Source organism: Natator depressus, chromosome 3 (genome assembly GCF_965152275.1).
Source record: "Natator depressus isolate rNatDep1 chromosome 3, rNatDep2.hap1, whole genome shotgun sequence".
In the NCBI taxonomy this organism is placed as follows: Eukaryota; Metazoa; Chordata; order Testudines; family Cheloniidae; genus Natator; species Natator depressus.
The window spans coordinates 175465651-175488847 of record NC_134236.1 but is presented as its reverse complement, the minus strand read 5'-3'; the positions used below and the strand labels follow the sequence as shown (position 1 = coordinate 175488847).

Genomic DNA, 23197 nt, shown 5'->3' with positions numbered 1-23197 from the left:
AAGAGGGGATAGATAAACTCATTAGAAGAAATCCTCTTTTTCAGTCCATTGTTTTTTAAGAAGCATGTCTGTAAATGATGTGGGGAACTTGGAAACTTTAGGAAGAATCTGTGAAATTAAAAAAAAAAAAAAAAAGATTCCCTACATAAAAATTACACTGAGAATGCTAAGCACTCAAGTTAGGCAATACTCATAGATAAAGTTCTATGAACAACCTTAATTCTGCCCTGTGTTCACATAGGTTACAAGGTCTTGAATTACATTCACATGCTATTTGTCATGTAATAGAATAAGTTATTTATTCTTTGACAAAAATTAATTTTGTATCTGTTTGCCATTCAGAATCATGTATCTAATAAAATCATGTATATAAAAGTACACAATAAGTTGTTCTTATTCTAGATTTGTAGTGTGACTATCTGGTACTTTACCAGCCAGAAAGCTCTATAAACCGGCATTTCTGATCTTCATTGAAAGTCTGATTTAGAGTCCAGTTGGTATGGACCTGGCTCTGTGTGGCTTCCCAGAAGTGGCAACATGTTCCTGCTGCTCCTAGGTGGAGGAATGTCCATGAGGGGTTTGGAGTGTGGGAGGGGGTTCAGGGCTGGAGGTTGGGGCGTGGGAGGGGGTGCCGGTTCCGGGTGGTGCTCACTTCGGGTAGCTCCCCGCAAGCAGCGACCTATCCCTGCTGCTCCTAGTTGGAGGCGCTGCTAGGCAGCTCTGCGTGCTGCCCCTGCTCTGCCCTGACTGCTGGCTCCACAGCTCCCATTGGCTGGGAACCACAGCCAATGGGAGCTGTGGGGGTGGTGCCTGTGGGCGGAGGCAGTGCGCAGAGCCTCTTAGCCAAGCTTCTGCCTAGGAGCAGCAAGGACAGGTTGCTGCTTGTGGGGAGCTGCCCGAGGTGAGTGCCATCCAGATCTGGCACCCCATTCCCATGCCCCTGTCCCAAGCCTCCTCCTGCACCCAAACTCCGTCCCAGAGCAAGCGCTCCACGCCCCCTCCTGCGCCCCAATCCTCAGCCCTGTGCCCAAACTCCCTCCCTCTTAGTTAACTGGAATTTTTCACTTACTGGCACTCTTCCTCCCCCCCCCCACCCCCCCCCCCGGCCCCAACATGCTGGATAAAAAAGCTTTTACTGTACTAGTGAAAACTTTAATTGCATCAGAGGAAGGATATGAACTGAACTGGATGGAGAAAAAAAGATAATTCCTGGTTGCTGAATAAAACAAATAAATTAAAATATAGGTCTTGATAAATAACTAAACAATGTCATCTTCATTGCATGTATATCTTTACCTTTCTTGAGGGTGCCTCCTGTCTAGAAGATTTTGCTGCACATTAAAGATAGTAGTTACGTACCTTTTTTTCTCTAAGGGTATGTCTACACAAGAACTAGACGCCAGCCGCGGGTGTCTAGTTGCCGAGTAGACATACCCTAAGAGGAAAGAGGTTAACATGTCCTGCCCTTTTAGGATGCCAGCTGTTCAGGTAGGGGACTTATATATTACAGCACTTAGCATATTTTAGTCACTGCCACAATATAAATAATAGACTGAACCTCCACCACAACATCTTGACATTCTCTGACTTGCTGTAAACATACTAGGGCTTATGCATTAGTCTCTTTGGTTCTTCTTTTCTATACCATGTGGCAGGAAGACATAATTGGGTGTGGGGGGGAGAGGGAGACCGATATGTAAAATACCATGGTTTAGGCATAATAGCTTCAGTACCATTTAAAAAGTGTGATTCAAAAGAGATATTTAAAGTTACTGAAAGATGTAAATGGAATATATTAATTCAAGACTGCTGCTGCTTATTTTAAGGCTCTCTGATAAAAATGTGATCAGAAAGTTCTGTGAAATAATACACAAGATGTTATGTATTCAATAGCTAGAACTGAGTCTGGTGTATCCTTGTGTCACTGGATTAAATCCCTGCTCCTGTTTTGTTTTTAGAAGTTTTTTTCCCCCATCACTAGTCTATGATAGTGTAACTCCTATCCACTGGATCCATTCCAGTCTGTTAATACAGACATGATTTAGGCTGGAGAAAAATGTAGTTTATGTTCATTGTAGCTGTTTGTGGAATCTGCCGCCAAAATTGAATACATTCATTGCATTATGTGGGGAAATTGATTAACTGCTTGCCATATTTAATTGAGGCCCTTTTCAATGTATATTTTTTTCTGCAGATGCTCATCATTTAGAACAGACTAAATTGAGCGTTAAATTATAAAGTTGCTAGTGAGAGAGAACTCTTTTTTTGCTAAGTTCCAACTCAGAGCATTTTTACTGCCTAGTTATAAGCCCTTGTAAATGAAGTGTTTTAATTAAAACACTGACCCTTTTATTATAATGTTGTGAATGGTGGCACTATAATTCTATATCAGATACAGTATGTTGTCTATCCTGAACATCATTTTGATTTCACTTTAGCTTGACATTAACTTTGTCTTTTTTTATATATATATATATATATATATAAATAAAAAATTGGAATAAACATGAAAGTATTTGATTTGTTAAAAATGTGTCTTTCTAATTTCTGCATGAAAACGTTTGCTTTGGCAGTCAAGGTACCCGATGCTATAATATTTCACATGCAATTTTTATTATTAGCTTTTTTTGTTCAATTATATGTCAGGCCTGGTATGTCACAAGCACAGTAAAGCTGAGGAATATAAATTGGTACTATGTCCTGGAGCCATTTTAAACCATCGTATTTAACATATGTGACATGTCTGAGTTAGCTAGTGATTGAATTAAAGTTCATGATTGACACAGAATGCTCTGTTGTGACAGTGTTTATGGCCTGTAATACACAGCAACATGTGCAGCAATACAGGAATATCAACTTTTAACAGCTTTTTTTAATGGAATCTACACTTCTAATGTTTAAGGAGTATGTGGTGGTGGAGTTTAACTTAGTAGAAAAAAAGGAAATAAAACTGAAGCATAAAAACCAGTGTTCTCTTCTATGCAGTTGCTTGCAAATTGCATGCTTTACATTTATTAAATTCCTTATTCTGAGGTTGCATTGTCTAAAAGATATCAGTATAGGGCTTGATGCAAATAGAAGGACTCCCATTGACTTAAATGGGATTTAGCCTAGGTTCATAGGGACAAACTTCCAGTAATTACCTCTTGAATTGTGACCCCACATTTGCATGTTAGTCACAGATGCCCATAAAAAACCCAGAATGTGTATTGAAATAGAATTGAAATAGATTTTTTTCTTTCCAGACCTGCTAGTTCATTAGTGTAAGTGCTGCTTTTGTGCACAGATTCTTTCTCTTGTGAGCACAGATGATTGTGTCTTCAATATGTGCAGTGATTTAAAGGCTGGTATATTAATGTTAATTTGAAAATGAGGTCCAAAATGTTTTAAGGTTTCCTAGGGGTGAGTAATGAAAAGTTCAACTTTTACAAATCAAACTGATTACCTTTCTTGTCCCACATTCTGCTGCAAACGGACTGATTTTAATTTGGGTTGCTGTCAGTACAAATAGGGAAACCAGGAGCATAAGGGTAGCTCTGTCTCTTCTGTAGTCTCCTGTTTTGATTTGAATCACTTTCCATTTTGTTTAGTGAAAGTTTGAACTGAGGTTGTACAAGGGCAACACCTCAGTGGATCAATCAGTGAATTAACAACTGGCTAATTTCCTGTTAGATTTTTTTTTTTTTTAAATATATATAGAGTGTGTGTGTGTGTGTGTGTGTGTGTGTGTGTACATATATATATGTAAGAGAAACTGGATTCTCAAAATGAAATTGGGATTTTTTACTCTGGTGAAACAATATACTGTATTCTGCTATGGCGTGATTTTATCTAAGTTAAATTTTGGATGTTATCTAGACAAACCAGTATTTTGTGAACTGTTTTACTATATAAGCAGCATGACTTACTCCAGAATGTCAAGCAAATGTGTATACAAATGTTGACTTGATAAGTTTATCTTTTGGGTATTTTGTGTGTCATCTGTCTTTGCCATTTATGTTTGCACTCAGATTCTGGCCATTAACCGAGGGGAAAATCTGAAGATCCTGACAGTGAAGGTCAACGTTCCTGACGGGGTGAAGAATGAATTCTGTAGGTGGTGTGTCAATGAAAGGTCTGTGTATGTATATATATGTGTGTGTGTGTGTGTGTGTGTGTGTGTGTGTGTGTATATATTCGTACTGAAATCATAGTTTTCTATAAGCAGCTTCATACTAAAATGCACCTCACATATCTTGTTACATTAAGAAAATAGTTTTAAACAAATGTTTAACTTATTAGATGAGTTTAAATTTGTGAACAGCTAGATCTCATTCTGTATTTCCACCTACTGCAGACTTATTATTTTGAGGAGGAGAAGGAGGATGTTTTTGGATGTATCTTGAGAATTCTGGCAGCATTCTTTAAGCACCTCAAATTCTAAAATATTTGAAGGTTTACTGTGTAATGCATTTTGAAATTTTTACTGTATGCCCTTTGTACAGGGACATGTGGTAGAAGAACATTTAGGATAAAATATTAGTGTATTTTGAAGCTCTGAAACATCTGGTACCAGCCACTATCAAAAGACACTATATAGGTTTAGATGGTCTGTTGGTCTGACCTACTATGGCTTTTCTTATATTATAGTCATATGTATTGATTATACTGTCTAAAATAGTCTATCTTCATTCATTAAAAATCTTGTGCCAAAAATATGAAAGAACATTCTTATTTCTAATGAAAAATACCCTTTTTAAAATAAAGGAAGTGTAACTACTCCAAAGTCACTATATAATTTGATACTTTGGAATGCATTCTGTATACTTTCAGGACTATCATTTATTGATATTGTTTCTTAAATATTACTTTTAATTACCCCAAAACCTAAATATGATCTGTTTCCCCGTAATTCTCATCACAGATGTCCTGACAACTAACTGTGTGCTGTTTATATAGGCTAGTGGTTAAAGCAGAGAATTGGGAGCCTGGACTCAGGTTCTATTTCCGTTTCTTACTGAGTCTCTGTATAACTTCAGACATGTTACTTTCTTAAGATAACTTGTCTGTTGTGAGGCTTGTTTAACATTTGCCAAATGCTCTGAGAATCTGTGGTGAAAGATGTGCTATAAGTCCTAGTTACAGTAATATTTTCTCCAGTGCTTTGCTATTTCTAGGTCTTGGTCCCTTCCCTTCCCAGCTTCCTTCCCTTCAGTGTCAACTGGAGCCCAGCTATCTGCTTTGCAAAATTCTCCTGACCGTATTTGTTTATCTTGCTTGCATACACAAAATATCTGGGCTGGGTTTTTCCAAGGATCCAAAGTGTGTTAGGTACCCAATTCCCATTGTGAAGGATCCTTGGAAATCCTGATCTTGATGTGTAAAATTTAATTAATGTGAAATAGTGCACAGACAGGAAGAAAGACTTTGCTAATGTCTGAATACATAAAAAGGGTAACATACTATGGTATGAAAGTTAAATTATACACCACAGAAAGTGTGTAAGTGATTGATTAAAAGCGGTTTGCTCTCTTAGTATAGTGTTCCTAAATGGTAAGGTCCTTGGGCTTTTCCGAGCTGTTATGATTCTTGATCACAGTTAAAAATCCATTTTAGTTCTTACATATGCTACAGACCAAACTGTTTCCCAGTGTAGTATTGTCTACAGCAGAGGTCTCCAAACTGTGGGGCATGCCCCAGGCCAGCCCCCATATAGGGTGGGGAGAGAGCGCCACCCAGATACGCTTCTGGCCCCTATCCCAGCTGCTGGCCTTGCTCCCGGGGATCTGCTGCTGGCCCTGCGCCCTGGCTGCCAGCCTCAGCTCCGCCCCTGCTCTCACCTGTGGCTCCAGCCTCAGCCCCCTTAGCCCTGTCCGCATCCTCCCCTCCCAGAGCTACGTCGCTGGTCCTGGGGGGCAGGGGGTAGACAGGTAAGAGAGGGCGTGAGGTAAAAAGTTTGAGGATCACTGGTCTACAGTGTGGAGAGAAAATATCTGTAACTGTCTTAAAAAGCTGCATCTACAATAGAATTCAGCAACAGCATGAGTGAGTCACTGTCAGTGGAACATTTTGTGCTGCTACAGGAATGACAGTTTAAAATGTAAATTTAGATATTTTTGTCAGTCTTCCAGTGCTAAGAGGAATAATGACCTCAGAAATTGAACATTCAACTCAAGAGTCAATATGTGGTCTTTCTTACGTTTTTCTAATTAAGGGCCAAATTATTTTCTCTCAAACAAAAAAAATTCCATAGGAGACAATTCCAGTAGATTTTGATGCATGAAAATCTATGCTAGATTCTACACTTTTTTTCCACTGGATCTACGAGTGCACATCTGATCACCAGAAGAGTTTCCTAATGTTACTGAACATTAGGCCATCGTTGGCCAGCCATCTTCAGTCTTGAGCTGGTTTGAACAGGAGGATGAGAATAAATACACTCCCTGGTACCACAAATTCTAAACAGGTTGATCTTAGCTCCTCATTCGTCTCATGTACAAATGTAATACCATATAGCTTACTGCATTAGACCCAGGCGTAAGTCTTTTTGGACTGCTCTGAGGTAGGGATTCTAATGTATACAGTGCACCAGGTCTGCTTCTGTGATTTGCAGCCCAGTCAGTATTTTCTGTGCCACCTTGCTTCATCCCATATAATTGATTTGTGTAAATTGGAGGCAGTCCTCTTTGATGATACTATTACAAAAGCTTTTTTCCCCATTATCATTTCTTTCATATACAGTCACACTTGTACACTGAAATTCATCAGCAGTTCACATAAGGATACATCTCATTTCTTACCCAGTACTTTAAATCAGTGCTTTAAATACTGTATATCTTTGGGGACAGATTTTAGATGCTTCTTCAACTTTTTGTCACCTTGTTAACATATACAAAGGAGACTGTCATATAATATACAGTAGAACCTTAATTTTATGAACATCAGTCTTACGAGTGACCAGTTATATGAACCATTTTTCCTTACAGAAAACAAATGGAAAAAAAAATCACATAACGAAAGTGAAAGTAAGAAAAACAAGTTGACATCTTATTTCATTCTGATGCCTTCAGGGCACTGGATATTGCTTTGCTGTGGTTTGAAGGACAAGAAGAGAACAAAGCAGTGCACCAAACTGCAATTAATGCAACATATCTACTGTAATGTTGAGATGTTGATTTTACAAACTCCTCAGTCCCCAATCATTTTAATAGGGGTTCTACTGTAGTGTTATTCTGAGGTGGGTCACTGCAAATCCCAAAGCTTTTTTTTCTTATTCTTGTGCCTCCTAGGATTTGAAGAGAGATGTCAGTGCCCTATATCCCTATTACTTACCTATTCACTTGCTTCTCATCACTGTAGTGTCTGAGTGCCTTCCAATTACTTATGGAGAGAACATCTGAACATTCGTGGCAAAACCAAACCTAGAAGCCAAATATCCAGAGAGCGGAAAGTGCCCTCTCCACAAAACAATGCTATTTCCTACTGTTAAATTAGTAGTTAATACACTAACCTTTAATTTGTTCTCCTGAGGCAGTCTTCAGAGATAACATGCCATTGAGAGGAAAAGGGGAATTAGAGGGTGATAGGCCTCTTTGAAGACTCTGTAACCACTAATATGATGTAAATCAGAAGGGCTGGAGACTGGAAACTGAAGATTATATTGAAACTCACTGGGATGAGCACCCACTGCTAGAACTGCCATTGTGGTTGGGCCAAATTCTAGAAAATGGCTGGTTTAGCCTGTCCAGAATTGCCCCCTGCAGTACTCCCGACTCTGTATCTAACCCCCTCTTATGCAGCAGGACCACACTGATCACTGAGGGGGAGGATGGATTTGCACTGAAGTTACTCTGTAAAAACAGAATCACTTGGCTTGAGGGGACGGTGGATTTTATTTTTTTCACCTCCTCTCAGGATGAAATTCTCAAATCCCACATAAGGCCAGAGTTATCATGCATTAAATAGCTGTTCTTGTGGGTGACTTCCACCTTCCATGTATAATTAGCTAAATTCTCAGGAAAACAGATTATACTGCTGCCTTTTTGACTTGGGGTCTAGAAAACCAGCTGCGTTCTTTTTGGATCAGTCATTGTCACTGGTAATGAAGATTCCTCAGTTGAACTTTAACAATTCTGTTGATGATGAGGGTGCCCAAATAGAACCCAGTTCACTCTCCCACAGCTGTTGTTTGTTATGCAGGCCCAACAGGAGTGCAGATATTTTTACCTTATTCCCTAGGGTAAGCAGATGCACTCAGAGAGAAGACCTGTTGAGTAAGAAGATGCTGTTTTCATAACAACTTTCCTGACCATTGCCACACTTAAAGTATTTTAGAAATTAATTCGTTCTTCATTAAATATTCCAGAAAAAAACACTTCGCGGAGTAGAGATTAATTAGGTTCAAATTATCTTTCAAGAGCTATCTAGAGGTGCTTTAGCTCCATTCCAGTGTTAAGCTTTGTTTCCCTCTCTGCCCCCACAAGTAACGGAATATGTGTGTGGGTTAAAAAACATGCTATTTATTCACAGGCTGTTTATTGAATACGTCTTCTGGATGTTTTTAGTTTCATGATGAATTGTAGAATGTGGTTCTGTAGAATTTATAGGACTTCTCACTGAATATCACAAAATCATTTTATTAGTCATTCGTAGGTAGCATGCAGTCAAAAATATCTGCTGTGATGAGCTATTTGTGGATAAGAGATCTACTAATCAGCCTTAACAAGAGAGAGAGGGAACCTGATGTCTGCTGTCCAAATGCGTTACTATCTCCATCAGTATAGTCAGTTTTACCACCTGTACAAATTTATGGTAATAGAATTGGGTAGCAATGAGAGCAAAGGAAATCCTGCACCTATTTTATGTGTATACCAAAAAATCCTCTCTGCAACAAAGTATAACAAAATTGTTGCCAAAAATTGTTAATACAATGTTAAGGTCATGTGGCTAAGCACTCAAAAATAATGAAATGGTAAAACAAGGTCCTTATGTAATCTTTAACTCCCCATGTATGTATTTATCAAGGTATGGTGTTTAATTAGATGATCACATACTACTTTTCAAATATAAATATATAAGAAGAGAATCTGTTTCAGGAGATAATTCCTTAAACAACTGAAAAGTTGTCTGGGCTATTTCAGAGAAGTTTGGGAGTCTTATTTCAGTGCAGTACAGACAAGATTAATACTCTATTTTTAAAAAATTAGCATAATTTTCAGCTGCGCTCACACCTGGACAGATTTTCAAATGGCCACAACTCTCTCATTTTGTTAAGAACAGCTTTCTGAAATGTACCCAAATGATTCCAGATAGAGCCCTGCCAAGTCCCTCCTACCTGCTCAGTGGACAACTTTAATTTTCTTGTATCTGGTAGATAATTGCATGGGTTCTTGCTAATAATGTTGCTCAGAAAATAGCTTGGTGAGAAACAAAACCTTGGATCTGATCACACCTGAATTTTGGGGAAGCTTGAAATTCAGATCTGACTTCTGTGGCTTGGGTTGATGTCTTGTAGCAAATCGTAGCAGGGCCTTGTCTATCCACACAGTTGCACCACAGTAGAAAAGGTACAAGATAAGCATGGCTTACAAAATTCTGGGAGATTATTTTTGAATGAGATTTTGCTAGTCTCTGGAATTTGGTGTATAATTTAAGCATATCATTAACAGAACAAAAAGAAAATGCATGTACTGGGTATGTTTGCTTTTTTGCTGTTCCAAAACAAATAGACTGTTTTCACTTATAGAGATGTTAAGAAAATGTTTTAACTCAATTTTGTATTTGTTCTCCGTTCGCTGTCTGTAGTTCAGCACTTCAACTTTTATTTGACTTCCGTTGCCTTCCTTAACTAGCTGCCCTCTATTCACATCCATAACGCAGTAGTGGCATCCGCAGGAAATGCTGTGTCGCATTTGAGGAAGTTGGGAATTGTAAATGAGGTGCATATAATGGAAATGTAAAACTGATTTATTCATACATTTGGGATGAAGTTTGACTGGCTCTTTTTTCTTTTCAGCCCAAGTGGGAGGGAAGTTTTAATTTATTTTTGTAGTATTTTCTTTAAAATGAAGACAGTCTGAAATACCAGTTCGCTAAAAGTCCATAGTCTCCTCACCTTTTCTGACAGTAAAAGCATGTGCCAAGTTACAGTGCCTTCTTCCATTCACGACTGAAGATATAACTTTACAGCAGCATTGGTGCAGTAATACTGGCATTTACAGAACATTATGCTGAAGCAATCCATATTAGAAAATGGTTTTGGTCTTTATTTTCTCTCTCTCTAACTATGGAAGCTTCTTCTTTCTTATCTTGAGGGGATCTTCCATACTGAGGCTAGGGAAAGAAATAATCAGCTTAGTTTGCAGCAAGGAATTTTAGGAACAACTTTCTAACTATAAGGATAGCTAGTCACTGGAACAGAGAGGTTTGTGAATCCCCGCTATTGAAGGTTTTCAAGAACAGATTAAAATAAAAAGGAGTACTTGTGGTGCCTTAGAGACTAACAAATAACAGAACGCCACTAGGCATCACCTTCAGCCCCCAACTAAAACCTCTCCAGCGCATCATCAAGGATCTACAACCTATCCTGAAGGACAACCCATCACTCTCACAGACCTTGGGAGACGGGCGAGTGCTTGCTTACAGACAGCCCCCCAACCTGAAGCAAATACTCATCAGCAACCACACACCACACAACAAAAACACTAACCCAGGAACCTATCCTTGCAACAAAGCCCGTTGCCAACTGTGTCCACATATCTATTCAGGGGACACCATCATAGGGCATAATCACATCAGCCACACTATCAGAGGCTTGTTCACCTGCGCATTTACCAATGTGATATATACCATCATGTGCCAGCAATGCCCCTCTGCCATGTACATTGGCCAAACCGGACAGTCTCTACGTAAAAGAATAAATGGACACAAATCAGACTTCAAGAATTATAACATTCATAAACCAGTCGGAGAACACTTCAATCTCTCTGGTCACTCGATTACAGACCTAAAAGTGGCAATTCTTCAACAAAAAAAACTTCAAAAACAGACTCCAAGGAGAGACTGCTGAATGGAATTAATTTGCAAACTGGACACCGTTAACTTAGGCTTCACTAAAGACTGGGAGTGGATGTGTCATTACACAAAGTAAAACTATTTCCCCATGTTTATTTTCTCCCCCATACTGTTCCTCACGCATTCTTGTCAACAGCTGGAAATGGCCCACCTTGATTATCACTACAAAAGTTTTTTTTTTCTCTCCTGCTGGTAATAGCTCACCTTACCAGATCACTCTTGTTACAGTGTGTATGGTAACACCCATTGTTTCATGTTCTCTGTGTATATAAATTTGTTAGCTCTAAGGTGCCACAAGTACTCCTTTTCTTTTTGCGGATACAGACTAACACGTCTGCTACTCTGAAAAGAACAGATTAGACAAACTCCTGTCAGGGATGGTCTAGGTATCCTTGTTCTGCCTTAGTGCAGGGAGGCTGGACTAAATGACCTCTTGAAGCCCATTCCAGCTATACATTTATGATTTTGTGTGGTGGAAGTGTTTAATGCTACCCTTTTTGTTTTTTTGTACAGGTGGAGACCAAAACGCTATGCAAAACCAGAGTTAATGAAGATATTGCATAATTCGGTGGAAGATTCATATAAACGTCTTATTTATCCTCTCCTCTGTAGAGAATTCAGGTAAACACTGCACTGTTTGTTTTCACAAAACCTGGTACCATGTAGGATTTAGTGTGTATCATTCAGCCAAGTAAAAATTAATAATGTTCAGTTTAGCCTGAAATAATCCAAAAGAGATGAATTATCAATCTCAATTCTCAAAATTCAGTTTGCAACCGCATTCAGGTTAATCTAGCTCAGGGGTGGCCAACCTGTGGCTCCGGAGCACATGTGGCTCTTCAGAAGTTAATATGCGGCTCCTTATATAGGCACCGACTCCAGGGCTGGAGCTACAGGCACCAACTTTCCAATGTGCCAGGGGGTGCTCACTGCTCAACCCCTGGCTCTGCCACAGGCCCTACCCCCACTCCACCCCTCCCTGCCCCCTCTCCTGTGCCCTCACTCCTCCCCCCCTCCCCAAGAGCCTCCTGTACACCATGATACAGCTGATTGGGGAGGGAGGGGACGGTGCTGATTGGCATGGCTGCTGGTGGGTGGGAGGCGCTGGGAGTGGGGTAGGGGAGCTCATGCGGGGCTGCTGATGTATTACTGTGGCTCTTTGGCAATGTACATTTGTAAATTCTGGCTCCTTCTCAGGCTGGCCACCTGTGGTCTAGGTAAACAAGTGGTCTAAGCAGAAAGAGAAAATTTTTGACTTACATTATATTGTGTATATTACTAAGACACACTTTATTGTGACATGCGCTATCAGACGTTTTTAATAATCTGTAATCTTAATTTTTTTTAAATTGACATTTTATAGACATTTTATTCCTATTAATTTTAATTGGAGAAAAAGTATTTAAAATGGTCAATAACTCAACTTCGGAAGGGGAAAAAAGAACCCTATTTCATATGTTGGCTATACTTTTCATAATATTTTTACCTAACAAGTACAGTTTAGAGTTTACATTACAATACTATAATCGGATCATTATCATAATCTTAACAATAATCCTTTGTCTCTGAAATTGTCCTAGACATCTGTTGTTTCCATTACACAATTGCCATTGCAATAATGCTGTCACTGACATTGTTCTGACTCCATTTCGCGTACCTGTCTGAAAGAAACTGACAAAATAATTGCTCTTGTTGGAAGTCGCCCTTATATTTGTCATCTCCACTACATGATAAATATAGTAGTCATAATGTTGGTTAGATACTGTACTATGGATTTTGTGATGGCTCTGTAAAATAGTCTTATTTTCAATGACACTGTAATAGCTGTGTCATGAGATGAAGTGTCACATGCAAGCTATATCATTCTGTTTAAATAAACAGGAAATTTAAAAGTCAAAATTTAGTAGTATTTGAGTCTATTTTGCCATTGGTGGGTGGGAGTTAACTACATAAGTAGGCTCCAGTGTGACTGACTTAAGTCCCTGAAGATCACTTCATAGTTAGGCTGCCATGTTGGGCTTAATTTGCATCATTCCTTGCTACAAAATCTAATGTGTGACTGGGGCCTTCTCTGGCCTTGGATTTTACCCATTGGTACAGCCCCTTGTGCAGATGGAGAAATCCATGGTTTGCCTTGCCTTTCCCCGTGTACACTATATGGGGTTGTGTCACTGCAGCATTTGTGGCTGGCCACCTATAACTGTAATCAGGACACATGCCCCAGCCCTGAGTCCCCTCCTGCACACAAACTCCCTCCAGAGCCCGCACCCCCTCCCATACCCCAGTCCCCTGCCCCAGCCTGGAACCCCCTCCTGTACTCCAAACCCCACATCCCCAGCCCCACCCCAGAGCCCGCACCCCCAGATGGAGCCCTCACCCTCCCCCCCACCAACCCCGTCCCGTGCCCTGAATCCCTCATTTCTGGGCCCACCCCAGAGCCCCCTCCTACACCCTGAACCCCTCAGCCACATCCTCCTGCCCGGAGCCCCCTCCTACACCCCAAACCTCTCATCCCCGGCCCCACCTCAGAGCTCGCACCTCCAGCCAGAGCCCTCACCCCCGCCTGCACCCATTATATGCACCTCATTTACAATTCCCAACTTCCTCAAATGTGACAAAGCATTTCCTGCGGATGCCACTACTGTGAATACAGACTAACACGGCTGTTACTCTGAAACCTATCTGGAATGTGTGTGTTATGGCTGTTTTTTTGCAACTCCAAAGTCAAACCCCACATCCCCAGCCCCACCCCAGAGCCCGCACCCCCAGATGGAGCCCTCACCCTCCCCCCCCACCAACCCCGTCCCATAAGAATAATATTGATGTGAAAATCCACTTTGAGTTGCAAAAACAGCCATAACACACACATTCCAGATAGGTTTCAGAACGAGTCAAACTTCATCCCAAATGTATGAATACGTTCCCCCCCCAAAACAATAACCTTGTTTCCCTGCCTTCCCCCCTTCCCCGGCCCCCCAAAAAACCCCAACCAAAAATAAACAACCTCTTTTTCAGGTTAGGACCCCCTACAATTACAACACCATGAAATTTCAGATTCAAATAGCTGAAATCATGACATTTACTATTTTAAAAATACTATGACCATGAAATTGACCAAAATGGACCGTGAATTTGGTAGGGCCCTATACATTAGGTTAAGAATAATATTGATGTGAAGATCCACTATGAGTTGCAAAAACAGCCATAACACACACATTCCAGACAGGTTTCAGAGTAACAGCCGTGTTAGTCTGTATTCGCAAAAAGAAAAGGAGTACTTGTGGCACCTTAGAGACTAACCAATTTATTTGAGCATAAGTTTTCGTGAGCTACAGCTCACTTCATCGGATGCATCCACATAAACTTTCAAACTCTTTTGTCATACACCGTCTACTTATTTTTGTGTGTGTCTTTAATTTTTTAGGTGCACAACCTGAAACAGTCAAAAATGTTTTGATTTTTAGATCAGGCCCCTTGAAGCTTGTCAAATTGGGTATCCAAAACCAATAGTCACATTTTGAAAATTTAGGCCTCATATAATTAGGGAGCCAGTGTCCCTCTGGAAAATATCTGCTTTGCAGTGTGCCTGCTTCTATGTATCTGAGTTGTTTTATTGGCCACTGTCAGTTACTTTGCAGACAAGATTGCTCCAATTCATTTGACTGGCAGTTTGTATGGTAGATTTCTGAATTGATGGGGTAAATGCAGTAACTGGTCTGCTACCTCCCTTAGGTGTTACGTCACTGGCACCTTACAAAGGTGCTGAGGAAGTGACACACTGTGACCTGAATCCTCTTAGCTATTAAAATAAAGTAGAGAGGTTTATTTGACCATTGTTGGTCAAAACTGTGAACATCGTCTTGTGGGGATGTCATGTGCCAGCTTCCTTCAAATGTGCGAGAGCAGTTGCCATTCACAACCTGCTCTAAAACAAAGTTCAGTCTTCAGAGTCAAAATTTGTCCCTTTCCTGGAGTTTCCTGGAACTTTATTAATAAGTTGGTGGCCTGTGATATACAGAAGGTCAGACTAGATGATCTGGTGGTTCCTTCTGGCCTTAAACTCAATGACTCTGAGCTAACAGTACGATGACGGTTCTTAAATCAAGCCTTTTCCCAGGCTTGGCTCCAGTGTTCTTAGATTGTTCAACCCACACCTTAGGCTCACTCTCATGTTCCTTATATCTGGGTGGGATAATGAGCCACCTGCCTCTGTGCTTCAGTAGAAAAACCCTGGCCTTAACTACAATGTGGTTGTTTTTTTAACAAAGACCCTAACAATGGAAAAGGACAACATCCAATTATTTAAGGGATACTGTTAAGAAATTGGGTTATAGTTTATACTGGGAGCAATATTCTTTAATAACCTGGCTCTTTCCACTCATTTTTTAAACCAAGTACATAGCTTCCCCCCCCCCCCCTCGCATGTGACTTTTGTGTGGTCTAACGAATGTTATGTACTATATTAACTACTCAGAAGTAGCTGTTTGTTAAATAGGGATTACGTATGCATTACAATGGCTTGCAACAACAGTTAGCTTCGTTTAGCTCTGCTCAGTCACATGAAATCATGGATACTTTTGCAATGCTGTGGAATAGATTTAATAGTCTTAAAGTAGTGTGGAGTACATACAGGAATACACTTTTTTCACCAAACCAGCACTTCCAAAGAAATCTTCATCAACCATTTATAATGTGAAGTTTGTTGCAACAGTGGGTTAGTGCAGTTTTTTGTTTTGCTTTTTAAAATAAAACAAACTCTGGATCAGGTTAAGTCTGAGTTTAGGTCATAAGTGAAATACTTTGTTTGTTCCTGAGTGGATGTTTGTCCATATCTTACTGTTTGGGAAAATTTGGCATAATTGGCCGTTTCCAACGAGGAAAGGCCTGGAACTGGAATAATATGGGATTAGTGCTGAAACTGAACTCCTGTGGGGAAGAATGTACAGCACCTGCCAATAGTATTCTTGGCTTGAGACAGTGAGCAATCAGTTTCTCACTTTTGTGACCACTTAACTCCTCTCCTTTTTTTTATCCTCTCTCTCTTCTCATCAGAAGTTTTTCTTTGGAGTCTTGCACACGGCTGCTAAAGTACTTTAAAACCTCCTTTTAGTATTAACATCTCCAACTTTTTTTTTTATTAATAAGCGTTGGAGCAGAAAGTTTCGAAGAGTGTATTGAGACTTTTACTCCTAGTGATGAGGAGGAGAGAACTTGCCAGCACGACAGTTACCTTATTTATTGTTTCATTTCCTGCCTTCTACTTTCCTTCCTGTCAGGTACCATGATTGCTCAGACCTGGTATAATAATGTCCAGCAATGCTTTTGGCACTTCAGAATACATTTTATTTTGTTGCAGTCCTGCCTGGAATAATTTCATAGGGATTCAACACAAGTGATGAGATGAGGAAATCTTTTTTTAAATGTGTACTCCTTTCCTAATTTTCCATACTCTCTCAAAAAGTGCTGAAGCTCTTTCCCTCACTGTTCTTCATAGACACTTTTTTCCTATACATCTCATTTTATACCTGAAGTTCCCACAGGAAATATTGCTTGTGCTTTGCATATGGAAGCTGGAGTTTGGAAATGGAGTCCAAACTTCAGAACCCTTATCTTCCCGCTGTGACTCCAGATGTCCGTAGGCCAAGATTAGGGTAATTGCCCTTATTAAAATACTTCTCTTGGCAATCTGATAACTGAATGCAATTTTGAGTTTCAAATGCAAAAGAAAATTAAAGGAATCACCATATTCTTTATATTTGTTGTTACTATAATCATCCTAGTAAATTTGAAATGATAAGTTAAATCATTTGTTAAATTATTTTATTTTTCATAAAATGGCAAATGAGGATATTTATTTTCAAAATAATCAATGTTCTTATGTTTGAGGGAACCCCCCACACCCACAAACCTTATTAATAAGAGTGACCAGAAATTAGAACAACACAAAGCTAGGCATTTTATCATTTTTGATGCAGTCAGTGGTGCCCTGAGAACATAAAGGGAAAATAAATGTCAGGCTACCTGGGACAGTTTTATAAAGGATTAAATGACTATCCAAAATTTTAAAATTGAGGGCTGGCAGTCGGGGTGGTGGGTCATATCACTGATCCACATGTTCAATGAGAAGCAGGTAAAGAGAAAAAGAAAGCTCTATATTTGAAATTAAAAATACAGGATATTAAGTAATAGAAAGGACATACGTTATAGTCTCCACACACCTGGCACTTTCAGTACCATTTCCTGTTACTATAAAAGTGTCTTAAATCTGAGCCAACTTTAAACATGTTTCCATAAAATGTACAAAACTAATAACATGTGGCTAGGGGTAAATCCAATTCCTGCACAGGTCCGTGTTGTAGTAGAATGGGTAGATTGAGCTGCATGTGGGGAGTGGATGTCCTGTGGGTGATATAGAACCCACTTTTTGGGGATAGAGGAAAGCCAGGGCCAGAGGATCTTCCTTTGTGCAGATTCTCCAGTCTTCACGCCCACACACCATGGCAGAGGCAGCGATTGCTTCTGCTGTTGGGTTCAGTGGCAGCTGCTATAGCGCAGCCACTCTGCTGCCTGAGGGTGATTCCTTCTTCTACTCAATGGAGGCCAGAACACAGTCTTTGATGTACCTTTTGAAATGCCAGGGCAGCCTAGGGAATGTATGTAAATTTTGTGTACTTTTCACAATCTCCCTTTTGATGGGGGAAGGCCAGATGGCTATAGGAAAGTAGTGGGAGACAGATATATTAGCCCCAGGCTAAACAAATCCCTGTTACCAGGGTAAGCAAATAGCAGTTGCTTACCCTGGTCAATTAAGACACCTGGGGCCAATTAAGATCCTTCCAGAAAGCAGGGAAGACAGCTAGGTTGATTGGGACACCTGAAGCCAATCGGGGCTGGCTGAAACTAGTTAAAAGCTTCCCAGTTAGTCAGGTGGGGGTGTGTGTGTCAGGATCTGTAGGAAGAAGCCATGCTGCTGGAGAAATGGAGCAGTACAAACCCTATCAGGCACAAGGAAGGAGGCCCTGAGGTAAGGGTGATGAAGATATTGAGGAAGTGGGGGCTGCTGTGGGGAAGTGGTCCAAGGAATCGTACTCGTCCTGTTTCCAAAAAGTCACCTACCAAGAGCTGCTACTATCAGGATCCCTGGCCTGGAGTAGAGGGTGGGCCCGGGCTCCCCACTCCCCTCCCCGGCTAATCACTGAGACTGGGAGACAACAGAGACACTGCTTGGGAGGGTAGCTTCTCCTCACCACCCTTGCTGGCTATGATGAAAATGGCTCAGTAGGCTGTGACCCTTGCCTCTAGAGAGAGAAGGGCTATGTGGAGGGTCACAATGAGCCTCTGAGGCTAACATAATCTGCCAGGAAGCAAGCGTGAGACCTACTGAGACAAGGTCGGAGCTTTGTCACACCCTTTAGATAATATCTGTGCTAATTTTGTGTTCTTCATACAGAGACAATTCCAGAGGGATTTTCTTTCTTTTGCGTGAAGGATGCCTTTCCACAGAAATGCTTTGCAAAGGATGTGTGAAGGGAAACATGTGGGTGGTTATGTCTTTCTGAGTGTTGAAGGGACATCACCAACTTGCAATCTAGTCTGTTTTTCAAAAATTGGAGTTAAAAGTAGTTTCACATTCTACATATGTCCATGAGTCCGGGTGCCAGTAGTTGTGGTTTTAGTCATATTTTCCTATTTTTTAAAAATGTCTGTTCTCCTCATCGTTGCTCTGTGTAAAGAGGCTCACAAACTGGGAACAGACTGGCTCTTTGGGAAGCAATTGATCTGACTATACATAAAATTACTGTCAAATGCACAAAATTAATTGATGTGTAAATGAGAATGTAGTTTTTCTATACAATTAATTCTCTATGAAAATATATAAACAAAGAATTATTTCCCCTAATTTTTCATTTATGGTAATCTTAGGTGGTTTTCAGTGGTACATTAATGTGCAGAAAAGGGTTCCTTTTTGACTGACCAAGAAGACATACATTCCTGGGGGAAAAAGTGTGGGTACTTTTAAAGTTATATGCAGGCTTACAGTGTTAGTTACTATATGAGTCATCATGACTTCCTTAATTATCCTAATAACTGATCACATTATAAGATGGTGCATGGATGTGTTCACGTGCAAAGAGAGAGGAAACCACTGAATACTAAAGATTCTTTATGTTTAATAAACTTTTTTATTCTGTAATAAGTGTAAACAATTAAGACATTTTGTTATCAGACATTCTCTTCTTGGCTGCTGTTGACATGCAAGGCACATACTTTGCATACTTACACCTAGCAAAAATACACATTTGTCTCAGATAAACAAGGATATTTGTAATAAATGATGCTAAAGTTACAGAACTCATTCCTTGGTCTTCAGTGGTATATTTCTTTTTTCAAAGGTCATGGAAGAGGAAGAAAAATAGAGAATGTTTTGTATCTATGAATTTCTGCTTTGCCTACAACCACACAAGCAAATGTGAAAACACATCAACTACACTATTATTATTTTGCATCTGAAATTGTTTATCAAATCACCAGTTTCAAATACAGTTGTGAAATACTGTAACTCATAAACCAGACTGGCTATCTAGTGAATTATAGTAATTTAGCAATTACATATAGAAACGACTTATCAGGCCATCTAGTCCATTTCAAGCTTACTTGCTTAAACCAGTTCTGCTGGGTGGTAATTTTCTCAGTAACTAGGAAATTATCCCAGTCTCTGTAGGTTTACATTAGAAGCTGAATTCAGCATAGGTGTTTCTCAAGGCCGGGCTGATGAGGATCGGAATACCATTCCCCTGCAAGTAGAAACCCAGCTTTGAGTAGAGACTGCTGTCTGTTAAAAAATTTAATAGTGGATGTGTGAAAATAAGGCAGAAAGGAGTCTGTGCACTTTACACAACTTATGGGTAACTATAACTGCAAGCCAGTTACTGAGACTACTTTCTTAGGACTACAGCCAATTAGTGTCTGAAAACTAACAGGGGAAAAAACCCCTCTTTTTGCTTTCTATCCTCTAAGATCAAAGTTAACATCTGATGCAGAGAAAGAATCTATAATGATGTTTGGAAGAAATCTTCGACAGTTGCTTCTGATGAGCCCTGTGAGAGGACGTACTATGATGGGAGTTGATCCTGGGTACAAACATGGCTGCAAGCTGGCTATCATTTCACCAACCAGTAAGTTTAAATTCTAGATTTTCCATCAGCTTTTAAAACACTGTTTAACTTTTGAAATTCACTGAATTATAGTAAAAGCTAGTTGTTATACAATATACTTATGGAGGGTATCTAATTTCTGTTATGATTTAGTCTTTCATGTTTGCATGTTATTTACCCTGCAAATTCCTTTAGTAGCATGGCATTAAATGTTACGGGCCTGAGTCTCCATTCCCTTGTCTAGTCATTTTCACCTGTGCAAGGTGGGAATGAACAGTTTTGCACTCTCATCACACAGTTGTAAATAATTAAAACAAGGCAGTTAGGAATTGGACCCGAAATGTGTTACAGCTTAAAATGGAATCAGCATTTGAATACAGTAACTCCCCACTTAACGTCCTCTCGCTTAACATTGTTTCGATCTTACATCTCTGCTCCATTACAGAACATGCTCCATTTAAAGTTGTGCAATGCTTCGCTATAACGTCGTTTGGCTGCCTGCTTTGTCCACAGCTGGCAGCCCCCTTATCAGCTCCCCTGTGCCCCCACCCCAGCACCTCCTGCCCGCCAGTGGACCCTGCCTTTCCCCTGCTCCCCCCGCGTCCTGTCCGTGGCAATCAGCTGGTTTGCGGCGTTCAGGGGGGAGGGGGGAGGAGCAAGGACACAGTGTGCGGACTAAAGGGGGAGAAGGGTGGGGGGGAGGAGAAGAGGCGGGTTAAGGCTGGCTTGCAAATCCTGAGTGGTGGTTATCCTGACAGGGAACGCAGCTCCAAAGTGATCAGGGGAGTTGGTCATCTAATGACTTGCTATAAAGAAATTTACCAAGAAAAAAAAAGGAAAGCAAAACAACAATCTCTAGATGTGTTTTTGCGAGTTCAGAAAGTTCAGCAAGAGGAGCAGCCGGACAATCCACCCTCTTCCACTCTGTGACTCCACCACCTCAACCAAGCTTCATACTCAGCAATGACTGTAGTATTAAATTGCTTGTTTAAAATTGTTTAAAATGTATATAATGCCTTTTGTCTGGCAGTTTTTACTCCCCCATTTACATTAATTCTTATGGGGAAATTGGATTCACTTAACATAGTTTTGCTTAAAGTTGCATTTTTCAGGAACAAAACTACAATGTTAAGTATTAAGTGAGGAGTTACTGTACTTCATAACTTTTTTCCTACACAAATAACCTGTTTACACACTTGGAAATTGACTTCTTCTCTGCTTGTTTTTCTTTAATATTGCATATTTTAAAGTAAACTGGCACTTACGGAAGGTGCAGGACCCAGCAGCTCTGGAGATCTGAAGCTGCACCTGCTCACCAGAGAACTTTTAGGGAGCTGCAGGGCAAATTTCCCTAATGTGCCTTAGTTTGGTCTGGAGGTTTACCCCTGTAAGGATGTGAAAAGGTTTGTCACTTTCTCCTCCCATCCTGTTCTTGCCTTTTCTGCTGAGACCTCAAAAAAGAGGTATCGGGTGTGATGCACGTGTTTTGTCACTTAGGTACTTGTCCACCTCTGTAGTTAATAAAAGTTGTTCATAGTGTTTTTTGTACATTTGCTAACTACCCAGTCAGTTCCTAATGATTCTGGCCTTGTTTACAGAGTTCCTTATGGTTTGGAGCAGAGTATTTATAATACATTTTGTTTGATGCATAGGAAGTCATTGGTCTAAAATGCCTAAGTTCCATTTTCAAAGGCACTGAGGAACCTAAAGCCATGTCTATAAATGCAGCACGTCTGGTAAAGACGCTCTGTGTTGGTGGGAGAGAGCTCTTCTGTTGGCATAAAAAAGCCACCTTCGAGAGAAGCTCTCCCGCCGACATAGCGCTGTGAACACGAGCGCTTATGCTGGTGTAACTTATGTCAGTCACGGGGGTGGAATATTCACACCCCTGACTGACAAAACGTTTTGCTGACTTAGGCTGTAGTATAGAAATAGAAGTCTAAATCCCATTGACTTTCAGTGAGTCTTAGGCTAAGTCACTTACACATAATAAAAATTTACCCATTGTCCTATTGCCTTGTAATGTTTGTGCTTTTCTGTTGATAGATTTTATTTGGAAATGTTTTTCTGTCCATCTTTCTATGGTTTATTTAGCTTTCTTTTCCCTACCACTTCTGCATTGGTTACGTATTCAGCAGTTGAAATATATTAAAAATGGTGAGAGAGCCAGGGTCTTTCCTATCTTTGATCACAGCAAATCTGTATCTCTCCTCAACATGTCAAATTGATACTTTACAATATGTATCTTTCTTTTAAAAAACAAAAACCCCCAAAACAAGCAAACAAAACAAAAAAACTCTGCCTTCTGTAACTCCTTGATGGCCATAACGTGTGCATCTGGAAACTGTACAAGTATTTTGTCAATTCTTCAGTGAAATAAAACATTAAGCCACACCACCTGTGGTTTGGATAAAATGTGAAGTACGCTGCTTTTTATTATAATCAAACAGTCTGTTAAGGGAAACCAGCTCGTAAAACTTGTGGATGTTTATGCATTTTACAGTCTTTGTTTAAAAAAAAAAAACAAAAAACCAATTATGGATCACAGGAAATAGGCCTTTTTTGCAAGCCAGTGACACTTGATTTAAAAACATGTATGCTGTTCTTCACAGGCATAATTCTTTCTTTTCTTTTCATCATAAATTTTTGTGAAAATGGAAATTACGTTTTTCCAATTTTTATTTATTTATTTTTTTTGCTAGACTTGTTCTGGGGAAGCAGTAGTGGCTTTGGTGTTGAATTAACCCTATATTGCCAAAAGACAAGGCTCAAATCATGTATTAGTTTTTATAATGCCTTCAGATTTATTCTCTTCATGTTGTTTTATATCTCAATGAGTTTTCTTCTTAGTTGTCTGATTTTTAAGAGTTACAGACTTACGTTTCCTAGATTTTCTGTATAAAGTTTCCTGAATCACTGATGGCCTTTCAAAGTACCCAGTCCAGCATTCTCTCTAATTTAATCCCTTTCACAGCACATAGTACAGGGAA

General features: G+C 40.0%; 1 protein-coding gene across 3 annotated transcripts in view; it reads left to right on the top strand.

Moving 5' to 3' along the window:
• SRBD1 (S1 RNA binding domain 1) overlaps positions 1–23197 on the top strand; it is a 217030-nt gene that overhangs the window by 43794 nt on the left and 150039 nt on the right. For all 3 annotated transcript variants that reach the window (XM_074947140.1, XM_074947139.1, XM_074947141.1), the window contains 3 exons: positions 4011–4114; positions 11566–11673; positions 20071–20228. In XM_074947140.1, the coding sequence (XP_074803241.1) occupies positions 4011–4114; positions 11566–11673; positions 20071–20228 (370 nt within the window). The remainder of the gene's footprint in view (positions 1–4010; positions 4115–11565; positions 11674–20070; positions 20229–23197) is intronic.